The sequence below is a fragment of the Semicossyphus pulcher genome, unplaced genomic scaffold, assembly GCF_022749685.1.
Source record: "Semicossyphus pulcher isolate SPU_LCO1_2020_fin unplaced genomic scaffold, fSemPul1.0.p SCAF_6, whole genome shotgun sequence".
NCBI lineage: Eukaryota > Metazoa > Chordata > Actinopteri > Labriformes > Labridae > Semicossyphus > Semicossyphus pulcher.
Window position 1 is genome coordinate 23,712,910 of NW_027211737.1, and position 14,904 is coordinate 23,727,813.

Below are 14,904 nucleotides of genomic sequence, written 5' to 3' on the forward strand. Positions count from 1 at the left end.
GTGGGCACCACCAGAGAGAAAAAGTGCAGGTCGTGTGCTTTTACTTTGTTGACAATTCAACTTAACTTCCGGTGCAGTGGTATGTGTCTGTGGCTTGACGCTGCTGTGACGGAGAGGCCCAGCCCATTTTGATTACGCACCAACCGGGGAGGGGGGCGCACTGATGTCCTCTCTGCTGCGCTCAGCCAACCCCTGCTGCTGTAATGTAAAGCTGGTAGTATCCTGGTGAACCGCTGTAAAGAATCAGCTCAAAGCACCCGGTTTGAAGACATCGCTGCCTGTGACTTGAATATTTCCTGCCTCGGAGGGATTCCGCAGCCAAATTACGCATGGACTGGTTTTGGGGGGATTGGAGTAGAAATGCAGCGCCGCACTTCCAGCCCACAACAAGAACCATGCCCAGCTTACATTGCAAGACAACCTATGACATCCTGTTTTATCCCCTGCGACTTTGATATGAGTGAAATTCGCTCGGACACCAACGAGGAGTGAAGAGAAGATACCCAGAATAAGCTGAAGGACGTTGTTTTTGCTGCAGGCGCTTGTGTACCGAAAACCTCTGCATTTAGGATTTTTGATGGAGCTGGAGAACATAGTAGCCAACACTGTACTGCTAAAAGCGAGAGAGGGTAAGTTGACACATAAAGGAGCTAATGGAAAATAGTAAATGGGCCTGGCTGTGTCACAATATGCAGAAAAGGTGGGAATAATGGTAATGATGACGGCAGTAGGTAGCCTGCGGACTGCACGGCTCAGCACAGCAGGTAAATCCTACAGATGCAACAGAAGAGGTGTCTTATGCAATATTAAAACCAACACGAAAACGTCTCATTGAACGTGATTCATCAGGTGATACAATTCAACCTTAAATCGATCTTATGGATCATTTTCTCGTCGCTGATTTTGACAGATCATTCGCCTTTTTTTCCCACATATGTAAGAGGTGGGGGGATCTGCCTCCCACATCCGCTTTCGCTGTCTGTGCAAATGAATGCGCTCTTTCGCAACATTATACATGCTGAGGCACACACTGAGGCAGGGAATAACTCTTTTCACAGAGGGGATAAATGAGTGTAGGCTGGTTGACATTTACACGGTGATCTGATGACGTGACTCGTATTGAAATCTATGTAAGGGGCCTGTAGAGAGAGATGGTGCTGTGTCTGAGAAGGCCAGAAGCTGTTGGACTGTATAGTCTGAAATATGTAATTGTAAAGTGTGCTGAATGGCTCTGTTTGAGGCCTGACGGATAAAATAATGCAGTCTGAGGCCATGATTGTGTCTCTTTAAGTCCTCTGTGGGCCCCTGAACCTGTTTTGGGTACCAGTGGGTTAAAAAAACCTCCACCTGCCTCTCACCTCCTTGGAACTCTGTACTTGAGCCAATATTGTGTTTCCCAGGATAAATGATGTAAGTTTTTACAAGCAGTAATTCTGGGTAACTCAATTTGGTGAGTCAAACATGTACACGCTCACTCAAAAGAATACACAAGTTTGATTGCAGGGAGTGTGTGCTTTCTTGTGGCAATAATCTCTGAGGAGTTGCAGAGTGACGCAGGAGAAGACACGCTCCTCTGTTAGCTTGTTTCATTTATCACAATGATGATAAAAAACAAAGGCTGGTCTGCAGAGAGAGAAAGTTTAATGGGAACTAATGGAATAATCAAGTGAACCAGGAAGCTGACATGCTATCAAACCCCGTATGAAGGATACACTCTCCTGCGGGTCAATCTGGACGCTTGTTTTATGCGAGCAGAGCACGACCGGGCCGGGTGAATTAAGCTTCATGAATTAATAAGAGCAGCTAATGACCCATGACAGATCCTGCTTGTCCCAGCTGCTCCATTGGTGCTCATCCAGACCCTGCACCGACTGTGTGTGGGAGAGAAAAGGGCCTTTTACAGTTTCACATTAATGGATCTTTGAGTTAATAGCTGAAGCACGACTTTGTAGGCAGCCTGATCAATGGCCCCACAAAACACAGCCACGAGCGAGCAGATCAACAGTCGAGTTGTTGCTCTGCACACGTTGGAACATGTTACAAGTTGTGTCCTTTCAACTGACTGTATCATGAGGTCTTATCTTACAGGCCCCGTGCCAAAAGACTGTGCAGATTCCCGTGTGCTGCTTCTCGCTCGCATATAGAGTACAGGATAGTACACGGAGGCTCGTCTCAGGTCACGTAGCAGCGACAGTGAGAGAATGTGAATGGAGCGAATGAAGAGTGTTTATTCCTGTTTGTTTATGCGAGTGTGTCTCAGGCTGGATCTGAAGCGAGAGGCACGCATCTTCTGTCCAAACGTTCCCAGAACGCACAACAGGAAGGCCCAGTTTACACCAGGATCTTTGGCGATTTCGTACGCCACCATCCTCACACCCCTCAACACTTTGAGTGTAACTAAAACATATATATATAAAAAGCAGCAGATATATCCCGACCAGGAGCGGCAGAACAGGCCCTGTGCCATTGTTGCCGAACTCATAACGCTCTTTACCGTTCTTATCAGCGATGACCAAAATATGCAGAAGTACACACTTTCTTTACTCAAGCAGAAGCACAGATAGTGTGAAAACAGACTCTGGGAAAAGTAGAAGTATTGTTCAAGTACTTCAACTTCAATAGTTTGTTCTTTAAATGTGCAAATCAGTTGGACGGGTGATGTTTTATTGATCTGACTCTGCTCTGATGCCATTTACAATCAGTTGGTCGTCTCTCAATCGGAAGGTTGGGGGTTCGATCCCTGACTGCTACAGCCTCATGTTGAAGTGTTCTTCTTCAAGACACTGAATCCCAAAGGCATAGCCATCGGGTATGAATGTGCATAGATACTGATTGGAGATTGGCAGTTAGGCCTTTGCCATCAGTGTGTGAACGTGAGTGTGAAAGCGGGAATGTGACATGTAATGTAAAACAGCTTTGAGTGGTCGGAAGACTGGAAAAGTGCTATAAAAGTACAGTCCATTTACAGTGGTTCACTTTCATCCATGTCAATTAAAGTTCTCCCTGTTGGGCACAGATCATTCATGAGATACAGCCTGAGTTTCCTTCTTGTCAGTTTCATCTTGATACATTTCTAAAGGTGTGTTTCTCATGTTACTTCTGCTTTCAGTGATATGCCCTGCTGGATACGCCAAGGAATTGTTTTTTCTTAGTATCATTGTCCTCTCCATTCAGGTTTAAATCGTTCTTGATGTGAGGGCGGTGACGCACAATGATGCAAAATATACACAGAATAAATAATTCTCCTCCAATACCTTTAAAGTTGTAATCTCGAAGATTTAAATTTCGTTCTCTTTGGCGGCACCTGTGGTGATAAATGGTAATTGCGGGAGCACACTTCCCAGATATCCAGACAGTGTTACATGTGTGGCGTCCACATTGGCTCCGGCTGTAACTCTTGATTTTCCTCGCTGACGGTCGCTTTCCTTTTCAGACAGTTTGCCTTCATCTGAGCGTCAAGTTTGTTTCTTTTTCTTTGGATTTTCTCAAATTTTTGAAGTTGTATCTGTAGTCATCAATCTTTTCTTTGTTTGTTCAGCCATAGTAGATTACTGTTTACTCGCAACACTTGCAGAGACTGGAAAAGCAGCCGCTTAGCTCCGCCTACCCTCTCTGGCAGACCAACCACCGTTGGCTGATGGCTTCACTAACTTTTTCGCGAGTCTTACCAGACACCCAGTCCATAATACTGCAAATGCAAAGGCTTTCATCAGTGGGCCATAGGCTCATCACCATTGTCTTACCTCATTCAGTGATAGATAGAGACTTAACAGACATTTATTTAAATAAAAATCTTCAAGATTATGACTTTCAAGCTAAATTCAGAAAATGTAAGGAGTAGAGAGTAACGATATTTGTGTCAAAATGTAAGCAGTAGAAGTCTGAAAATTCGATGCCTGACGAAAGTACAGTTACCTGTTCTTAAATACGGAATCAAAGTACCTCTGGCTATAACACATTTTACGGCACTGGTCTGGATTTTCACTTCTGCCTTCATCTTTGGAAAATCGGTCACTGATTACAAGACCCGAAGGAAGTGAGATTAGTAGATTAGACGGTTTAAAACTTGTGGATCAGAGAGGATTGACAGTCAATATGCTGTTTCATGTTAATCACAGAGTGGAAAATATCCCTCACTTTGATTTTCATAGAAAGAAACAGCAGCTCTGATCATATTGAACCATATCCTGGAGTGACCGCTGTCTTACATAAAGCCAAATGGTATTATACACTATCAGTCAGATGCAGCCCATAAGCTATTTAATCAAATTGATCGTTACATAACAAACTGAGTGGGCTCCGGCCATCCGAGCTCCATCTTCCTGTGGAGCTGCTCTCCGCTCTCTGCGGAAGATACTTTGTGGATGATGAGTATGCGGTGAAATGAAACACCCTGATGTCCAGCGTGGTCATCTGAGTATCATCTGACAGCAAATCAGTCCTGTTAGCCGTGTCCAAGCAGCAGGAAATGCTGATCTAAAAAGCTCTGCTGTCTTAATGATCGTTGTCAGCTGAGGAAATCGGGGGTCACAGCAGATCAAGAAGAAGCTCCACTGACTTATTCGAGCCTGATGTGGCTGTTTGATTCAGTCTGATGTGTTTAAACTCTCCTTTTTAACGTTAGCCTACATTTAGTCAGAAGGTTTAATAGCAGGGCGTACTGTCGATTTATGTGTGTGTTAGCAGATGAGGGGTGTGGGGGTGAATTCCTTTGTTAAAGTGTAACCTGAACCCAGCCGCTATGACGAGAGCAACATCAGTGCAGTAGACCCTAAGCTTGTTAAGTGTGTGTGTGTGTGTGTGTGTGTGTGTGTGTGTGTCCCTGCCTCCCCATTCACAACTCTTTCTGGCAGCAGTCGCAGATTCCAGGCCAGGCGAGCGAACGTCATCGGCTGTCGAAGTGAATGAGAGTAAGGGGGAAAAACTGCATCGCTGCATCCAGATGCCTTTCTTGAATTGCGGTACCAGAGCCGGGGTATTTAGTTTGGGCTACTAGCCCGAATTCCACCGCGATGCCTGCTGGCTCCCGCTTTTTGTCGTGTTTTTGCAGGTTGTAGTTGCACAAGTAAAAAAAAAAGTAAAACGCTGAGGTGTAAAATATAGTACGAGGAAGTGCAACCGCAGTATAAATGATACATAGCTGGATATGATGTCATAGTAAAATGACCTGCGTGGTAGAGGATTAGTTTCTTTCCTGGTAACTGAGTTAAGACATGATGATGACGATGAGTATGGAATTTTTTTCCTTCCTTTTCATGAGAAAAACGTCACATAATTTCATCATATTGAGATCCAGACTTGTTGAAAGAATGATTTCAGACCATCAAGACCCAGGTTTAGTCTGGTCGTCCAACATTGTTACATTATATATACGTCTTACAATGTGAAACAGCATAATACCCCCCCTTACATGTCTAAAATATTAGTCATTTAATGTGCGCATTGGTTGTCAATATCCAAAATATGGTACTATGCTGTTACCTGACATGGGTGTAGAATTATGTGGCTTTGCATAAATATGGGACGTCTTTATGTGCAGGAAGGACTCCATAGAGGAAAGCATTACATGATTAATACATAAATATGGTGGACTCTAGTTATTTAGAATCTTTTAAAGTGCAGTAGGATTGTGAAAGGTCCAGATTCAGATTGCAAAGTGCCCTGTTTTTATAAGTTCAAATACTGCAGGCTAAATGATCCGCCGCCAAAAGCATATCTGCATGATACGAGATAACCCGAGATAACAGGCGTAAGGTATTCTTCAGTACAAACGATTCGTGTCGGCTCCGACCGTGCACAATGTCTCCTGATGCAGAGCACTGGGGGACTTTAATCATGTGATGCCACAGCAAGTCTCAGCAAGCCGGGGAGCTGCTGTTGAAAGGACTTCTAGTGGCATCTAGTGAAAATGAGCTGTTTGAATCTGCAGAACACACAACACAGGTCTTTGTTGCTCTCCACCTGTAAGCCAACGCTAATGTCACTATGAGTTATATGCAGTCGACTCTCTCTGTCGTCGCACACAAACTTTCTCTCCCACTCCCACTCAAACAAAAACACTAACCTATCCTGAAGTGCTCCTCCCTCCGGACCCCGCTGAAAGGACGGGCCACGACATAATGCCGTCCACTTTTGTTGGATTGAGGGCCTTAATGGAGGGGAAAGTAAAACACTCCAGAGGGAAACCAACCTGTCGTCTCCTCACTGGGCTGGGAAACTAGGAAACAAGTGATCGGAGAAGAAATCCTGTGATGAAAGTGTGTTAGCTACAAATCTCATATTCATCCCTTTTCTCAGAGTTTCGCTTTGATTATCAAAGCAGGAGTTGTGTTTTATAAGGTTTTCACTTCCCTGTACGTGTGCTTCGGGAGCACTCGGCCTGCAATGTTAGATTCCAAAGATACTGTGTTTATTGTCAGTCTGGGTTACTGATAGTACTGTTTATATTAAGCCAATGACCCACAAATACAGTTTTTAGCCGTGCTAGTCCAGCTCTGTGGTGCACACTGACTTATTTCAGATACTGGATGGATTGCCTGAAATTTCATGCAGGCATTCATGGTCCCCGTAGGTTGAAGCCTGCTGTCTTTGGCATGTCTGTAGCACCAACAGCAGGTTGACAGTCGTGTCTCTGAGTGAAATGTCTTAACGACTATTAGAGTAATTTCCATGTATCTTGGCTCAAACAGTTGTTTTTTTTACATGGGATAATCTCTCATAACTCTGGTGAGATTTCCTTGTGACTTTTGTAACATTGAATTTGTCCAGTACTTTGGTTTTGACCAAAATCCTCAACTGTACTTAGTGCTACTGTGAACCTGTTTGTTTGCTAAACTGAAATGATAAGCTTTACAACTGCTAAGCATGTTGGCATGCTAACATTAGCATTCATGCATACAGCAATCATGCCCTATTACAGTCCCAGACAATTGCTAGCATGGCTGTTGACTCTAAGTCTCGTTAGTTTAGGAGTTTATTTAGTCTGGCATTACCAGAGCAAATCACAAATGCCTATTAGTCTGGAGCCTCTTACTCCACTTCAATTTCCAAGGAACGTTTTCAACTCGTTCTAACTTACAATCAAATGGCTTCTACTTCGTATATGTTGTTGTGAGCATGACCTGATCAAGTAGCAAACAATTAACCTGTGTACCTAATGTCAACCACTGTCCATCCTGTTTATTCTGACACTGTAATGGATTCAGAATGTTTCAAATCAACGGCGGCCGCCTTTCTGAACAAAATCCATATTTCCACAGTTTTTTGTAAACAATTTTTGCTTATTTCAATAATTTTTCAGTTCATTGAAATGTTCTGATACAAACTTGAAAATGTTGGCATGCTAAAAAGCTATACTAAGATTTTAAACACCACCCCAGCATGTTAGCATTGTGGACATGTTAGCATAACAACATGCTAATGTTAGCAAGTACAGCTTCCCAGAGCTGCAGGAATGGCTGTAGTCTCTCTTCTTAAAGCTCCTGTGAGTAACATCCACTTGTGTTGATTTTGGCGCCTCCTGTGGACAAAGCCGTACCTCTTATTGGCTTTTTCAAAGTGGTGGTTTTTAACAAAAAATCTCATCCTGCTTTCTTTAACAGTCATGTGTATCACTCACTTTCTATTTTTGCCCTGAAAAATGTAAACAAAGGCAGCGTGCAGTTAATCGCTTCGTCTGACACCTACCCACCACCAGCAGTTTCAGGCATTAAAAATAACTGAAGAAATAATCAATCTTGTTGCTGATGGTCTGGTTTGCTTTGTAGGTCATATAGAGTAATCAGAGCTAATTTCAGTCTGTTTGATAACCAGCGAAAAAAGTCCTCACAGGAGCTTTAAGACACATTTGGGACTGATATTTATTGCATAATTATAAATATATTACAAGCAAAGTTTTTAGGAGGTAATAGATTGTTTGCTACTTCTTTTGTGGTTTACCTTTCAGATGCTTTATATGCAAATATCCCACCAAATTAAACTATGGCAAAGGACAGAATCCCCCTTTTTAAACATCAAGAGTGTAAAATGTTTTAAGTCGGCTATCAGATGTTTTCTGGACCAATTCTTTTTGGTACTTAATCATGCAAAGTAACAGTACAACATATCTATTTCTTTTTAAGAACAGTTTAAGATGAAATGTCAAGAAAAGTTTTTATTTAAAAGTGTCCTTCATAATTAAGGGTCTGTTTAGTTGATTCCATATCTCCTATCAGCAGTTATACATGGAGAAATAAACCAAAGAAGAAGCAGAGATACCAATATCTCCATCGACAACGCGCCACAAGGCTCGCTGTGTTTTGAGTGGGAGTGTGACTCATTTTTTCTTGAGTGGAAAAATTCAGCTCTCTGGCTCTTACTATCTCTATTGTTATTGCTGCCTCTGCCCACACATACAGTATACATAACTCAGCTGGATGCAACAAGTTCACGCCTGTTCTCTGGAGGTTGTCGAGTGGAATTCTGGGATATATAGGAGATAATTATCTAAAGTAGAAGTAGACAAGGTGGGCTGAGGGAAAGTGGAAGCAGAAAAATGTGAATTTTAAACGCCTGTCACTAAAGTACTCCAGGAATGCACCGAGCAGCAAACTGATGATCTCTCTTTCACCTCCATGTCAGACATACAGGTGATTACTTATTCAGCATTTTATTGTGACTCCATGCACTATAAAGATGGGCTTCCTGCTTTATGCCTCTGTGCAATATCTCTTTAATGGAACTAAATATTTTATGTGCATTCATCCGGGAATGATCAATACTGTACCTTTTATAATGCTTCCTCCATGTCTCCAGCTGTATTAAGAGGTAACGGCTAGACTATGCACTTTTTAATAGGTCCATTCAAACTCATATACATACACACCATGTTCAGACATTATAGGGCTAATTTAAGATCATAAAATGGCAATTTAATAATTTACGGGCAACCTTCACCTTACTTAAGTGATATTACACTCAGTGTCAGGCTGTTGTACTGAATATCAGCACGGCTGTGATTATCGAATCACAGCCGTGCTGATATTCTGTACAGCAAAACACCTGGTTGACGCGGATACACGTCAGTAAAAGTCCCAGTGCTGTTATACTCTATATCAGGCCTCATGGAAAGCCTTTTGTCCAATGAGATTACTTGGTCGGAGCTAATCTCTATTTACAAATTCTGCATATAAATTCACATCTATTGGCACAGGACTAGATTTTAGTACGGGAACTATTTCCTTTTGTAGTACGCTTGTAGTCCAAGTAGTATTGACCAATCACTAGGGCTGGGTATCGATAAGGATTTCTCAATTCAATTCAATTCCGATTTACAAGGTCCCGATTCGATTCAATTCGATATTGACAATGATTTGTTTAGGGCTATGTCAGTTAAAATATCAATGCACCTCTAACCTGGTGCATTATCAAAAAATGTTAATGTTTACAATAAAAATTGACGCTAAAAAAGTTACATTATGTACTTTTTATTTAACGTGACAAACACACAGCAGTCTACACAATATTAACAATTTTATGAATTTGACAGATTACAAACTTTTTTTCCAGCTTCAGATTTTTAGTCTGTACATCTGGCTCATGGTTTTGATTATTAATCGATATTGGGTAATTCAAATGAGAATTGATTCAAATGGGAAAATCTATTTTTTAAACCCAGCCCTGCCAGTCACGTGTCTGCAGGCTTTAGCGTATGCATGAAAAACAGAGGAATGCAATCCACCAAAATGCCATCCCAGCTCCCATTGCAGTTATTTGACTATAAACAGATATCTGCATGCGAGGGCCTCTAACAATCTGTTATTTCTCATCTCAAACTCTATTCTCGCTTCTCAAGTTGCTAGTTGGACTGTAAGCAATGCAACACATAGAAAAGGAAGTCTTGGCTGGAAGTCCTTTATCGCTAACCGCTGGCTACACCAGAAGGCCTGAAAAGTTTAACCTCGTTACCACAGGTTACATCGTCGTCAGATGATAGCTGATGGGTTCTGAGATTGTTGATTATTGATAATAAACTGTTGTATAATTAACTTATACATGGGTTACTGTAGGTTATTAATGGAAATGCTTGAACTGAGGGTACTTTAATCTGTCTATGACATTTAATATTTTGATAGCTAAATAAATAAATCTGATAAAGTGACTACTGTCCATGAGGTCTGCTGAGAGATTTCAAAGATAAGGATAAAAGTAAAACAAAATGTTTCTCACAGTTAGGCCAAAATTGTCCCTGAAAAAAAGACAAATGGGGTCAAAGCTGAAACAGCAGCTTTCTTTCAGCACTTCAGCTCTTAAAGCACTCTCCAGTACATTTTTTTTCTTTCGAGGGATGTTGCCATAACAGGGACAAAAGGACAAGGAATGTCAACATAGGAGCAAGACGTGGAACAAACATCTTCATGAAGAGAGTGCGTGTTTGTGTGTGTTTGAGGACAGAAAGGAAATGGAGCCCAGCCAGAGAGCATACAGCTCGAGAAGGGCAATGTAATCACTTTAACCCTTTTTACACAATGGGTTTTTGTGCTGTGTGTGTGTGTGTGTGTATGCGCACACAGGCCATTATGTTCGATACTCAGTACAGTGCAGCGTGTGTTCAATCAGCCTGATAAGTTGTGTCTCTCATTTTCATTGGAGTCACTTCCCTCCATGTTTGCTCTCTTGTGACGTAGCTGCAGAGTTTCACCGAAACACAATCATCCCTCACATTTAGATTTAGGATTACGTTGTGATAATGTTCGCCCTATGAAAACATTTATGGAGCAGAACAAACACACTAACACAGCGTCAGAGCGTAAGAGCGTCCTATTAAGGCGAGCTTCATGTGGACTATGCTCTGTCCTCCTGGATGTTTATGGATGAGCAAACAGCATGTATTACCCAGCATGCCCTGTACTCTGTGCGTGTGTGTGTGTGGAGCTTTGATCAGCCTGGCGGGTTATATAATTTCACTCTATTGAATGTTTCCCGCCCCCCCTTACATTCCATATTTTATATATTTATAGAACAGGAAGCTGGTGGCACATGGCTCTTCCCAGACAGGAAACGTACCCTGCCTTCTGCTGCTGGTGTGAGATTTCAGCCCTCGCTTGTGACAGTCTTCCTGCACATGGTTGTTCATTTATGAAGAGACACAGTTACTCTAGCGACAACTGTCTCAGCTCCCCAGCTCTGAGGTCATGGACCGGTTCGACCACCTCACTTTGTATCAACACATTGCTCCTGCCCTTGGGCTGGTTGCTATTTATAGCACTAATGTTTACAAGGACATAAAGACAGGAAAATAAGCACACTTGTGTATTCTTCTTTAAATCTTTGTGCACGTGTCGCTGCCACACACTGATTTTATGTCTAAATCAATCCTAAACACATGTAGCTTTAATGCTAAAGCTTTATTGTTAAGGTTTCAGGTGTTATTGTCAAAAAACGCTCTCACAGCTGTACAATACCTTCAAATCTGCTGATAACATCTCTCTTTTATTGTCTATGACTGATTTTGAGTTTATGACCCCTCATTAAGTGCTTTCACATGTGACTCCCCCCAGCAGCCAAAAGAATAGTCGAGTGTTGCCAGGTAAGAGGCGCACGTCACAGATGTTTGCTTTGAGTATGTTAGCAGATGTTGCAGCCGGATCAGCCCGTTATTATTGCCGCAATGAGGAATACGTGGACGGAGAGGCTCATTCAGGATGGTAATAAGGCGGCGGGACGGAGGGAGCGGCATGACATCATGGTGGAACAGGGCAACAAAGAGCGTCTTCCTGCTATAGTCCTCCCCTTCATTTCAGGTCTGGGCAGCGTTTCCCGTGACTTCCTGTGGCACACGGACCACACACACAAACACACACTCAATACAGTCGGGATAAACCTCAGGGCTAACGCTTTATATCCTCCTTACAATAACAAGTTTACATGTCAGTGAAGGATAATGCCTCCTTTAAATCAGCCTCAAATCTAACTAAATGGTTGGTTATAATAATTAAAAGGCCTTTATTGTCAGGGCATGTTCAGGTGGACCTTTAAAAGTGCTCATTTCTTTGCATTTTTGGAAATTAAAATATATACTGATGTTTACTTAATTATCTTCCAACTTGATCTACCTTACATCCTTGGGCATCTAAGTATTCAAAGTAGCATGCAGAAATTTGGCTTGACTTGCGAGGCGATCTCTAAAAAGCACAATGTTTAAATTATTTCTTTCCAAACATCTCCATCTTTTGTTTTTAGGAAGAGACCGATCGCTAGTTCTGTGTCGTCTAGATGTTTCGTCTGCGATAAATCAAGAATGACTCTGCAGAAAAGCAGGAAGAGGATGTTACAGAGAGCGCCAATGCAAACTTCTCCTCTGTTACATTATCATCTTATTGTTGTGTATATACAGGTCAGGTTTTGCATGCACAGGAACACCAGCCTTTACCTGCAGCTCTGATGCAAATAAACCCAGAGCATTGAACAGATGGACTTTAGTGGGAGAGGATGAAGACTTTTAGAGAACAAAGGCGTTTGTATCATTGTCTGGCTTGTTTATGTTGGTACCTCACTGACCACCGCGGTGTGACTAAACCGCATGGCCGACATTTAACACATCAGACAAAAGGAGGTGATGTGAGAACGAGCGAGGGTTGGATAATAATGGAGGCATAATCAGTCGTTTGTGAGCAGGAATGAATTTTATGTTGGCGCAGGGAGGGGATGAGTGCGAAGAGTCACAGAGATCGACCGAAATCTCACTTCTTGCAGCGTGTAGGTGTAGACAATAGCACGTATTCACAGCTCTCTGCTGTGCCAGCGCTCACATCACATTCTGCCGCAGATGTTGTTACATATACGCCAGATGCACAGCATGAGATTCAGGATGTGGTTTCGGGCTGGTTGTCCACAGCACATCTAAGAGCTCGTCTGGAGTGACAGTGTAAGTGGAGGTGTTTCAAACCGCAGAGACCATGTTTGTGCATGTGTGTGTGTCTGTGTGTGCTACAAACTGGTTAAAGGCTTGGATTCCTCCGTGTCAACACTTTGTGAATATAACCTCACAACTAAGCAGAGACGTTTTTGAATGTGTGGATGGACGGGCCCTGCAGAACGGCCCCAAGTCGGTTAAATTGAGCATGAGGACATTACTAGAGAGAGGTCACAGCAGAACTCTGTTTGCTCACACACACACACACACACACACGTACACTCTCATGGAGGTTTGGGATGCCGGTAACTCCCTGGTGCCGCGCCAGACGGATGTCGTTCCCCCTTGACCTTATTTTTGCTTCACTTGACATGCCTTGATGATGTCAGAGCTGCTAAGCAGAAACATAAATAAAGGGCGGCGATCACACCACCCTCATGGAACAAATTAGACTGACAAGTTCCTGTGTGCAACGCGCTCCACAGCGCCGTGCATACTTCTACTCATGTGTAAGTGACAGACCATGAGAGAGTGAGAACCGCTAACAGAGGAATAAATGGGAGAGGGAGGACGGGAAGGTTTATGGTTTATACATTTACGAGGATATGAATACTTTTAGCAGCCCAGTTTTGTTAAACAGGAACTCAGTTAGTGATCTGACAAAACAAAACTGCAGCTTCATGCCATGAGTGAAAAATCCCCCTGCTTCCTTTTATGTTGATATTTACAATCCTTTTATAAACTTCCCGTCAGCCTACTTGTTACATCCCGCCAGAATATTTCCCCTTCAGCGAGCAGATATACAACAGCCGACGGCCACCAACAATGCAACACGGAATTTACTTTTCGAGGTCACAGACAACAGAGATGTCAAAAGACACTGAACCAGACAGGAAATGTCTCGATACATCCAGATGGACGATTCTTTTGTATGGCGATGAATAATTTACGCATATTTGCATGTTTGTCAGAGCGGCTGGGTGTGTACGAGTATGGATGTTCAGATCTTTGCAGCCAACAGGCCCCTGCTGTTACTCATATTCCTGCCTGGAGTCAGGCCTAAAGTAGTTTGTAACATCTGGACAAATTAAACATACCGACAGGGCTACTGGTGAGAGATCCTAAAGCAGTTTAGATGTTTTAATCTCCACTCACTTTCCCACACCTGCAATCTCTGTTTTTACTCACACAGCAGATGGAAAAAGGGCCAGTTTGCCGATTTTCAACCTCAGTCCTATCATGCTATTATTGAAGGCTAATGCCATTATGGTAGAAAAAAATAATGCAATCTTGCTCTGTGCCTTTGGAAGATGCTATCCGCTTCTCCAATGGGGCCTGGAAAACCTCCACCAGACTACGTTTAACGCGTCATCTGGCGGAGGCCAGGGAACTTGCTAAACTACACTTCCTCCGATGTCATGTCTCGTTCAAAATCGTCAGGTTTTTTAGACGATCCACTGTTATATTCTCGTCGTCTTTCGGATTCTGTACCGCTCTGAGCCATTGTCTGCAGCGAAACGGTAGTATTTCACTGCAGCGTTTCTCACTGGGCCTTTCAGAGGGAAGGGCGCAATGCACGCTGGGTGTTGTAGGAATGTACAACAATTGTACAACTTTCTCCACAGCTATGGCGCCAATTTCAAATATTATTGCTTCTGTCAATTACAGAGAACACCAGCTTTGAATGACAGTGGGTTTTTCCAGGGGAAATTGCTCCCATGATAAATATGGAATATTTGGCCAAATTAGCCCCTTAATTAAACACCATCTTCAATGACTGGTTGCAAGTCATATCTGAGGGGTCATGAGATGAATAACTGGTAAGACAACGAGAACAAAATGATCATATTTATCAGTGAATTATTTAATTATCTTCCCCCCTCTTATACAAAATGTGACAAGAGAACAAAAGTCCACATCACTTTGTTTTAGATGTCAAAAGGCCAAAAAAGAAGGAACCTAATGATCTATAGAAATGTTCTCTAAGGCTGTAAAATTGCAACCTTATGTAA

The 14,904-nt window shown here is 42.5% G+C and overlaps 1 protein-coding gene across 1 annotated transcript in view; it reads left to right on the forward strand.

The window, feature by feature from the left end:
• Positions 1-210: 210 nt before the first annotated feature.
• grk5l (G protein-coupled receptor kinase 5 like) overlaps positions 211-14,904 on the forward strand; it is a 30,972-nt gene continuing 16,278 nt past the window's right edge. Inside the window, exon 1 of the mRNA XM_069682513.1 lies at positions 211-629. Within this exon, the coding sequence (XP_069538614.1) occupies positions 578-629 (52 nt within the window). The 5' untranslated portion in view covers positions 211-577. The remainder of the gene's footprint in view (positions 630-14,904) is intronic.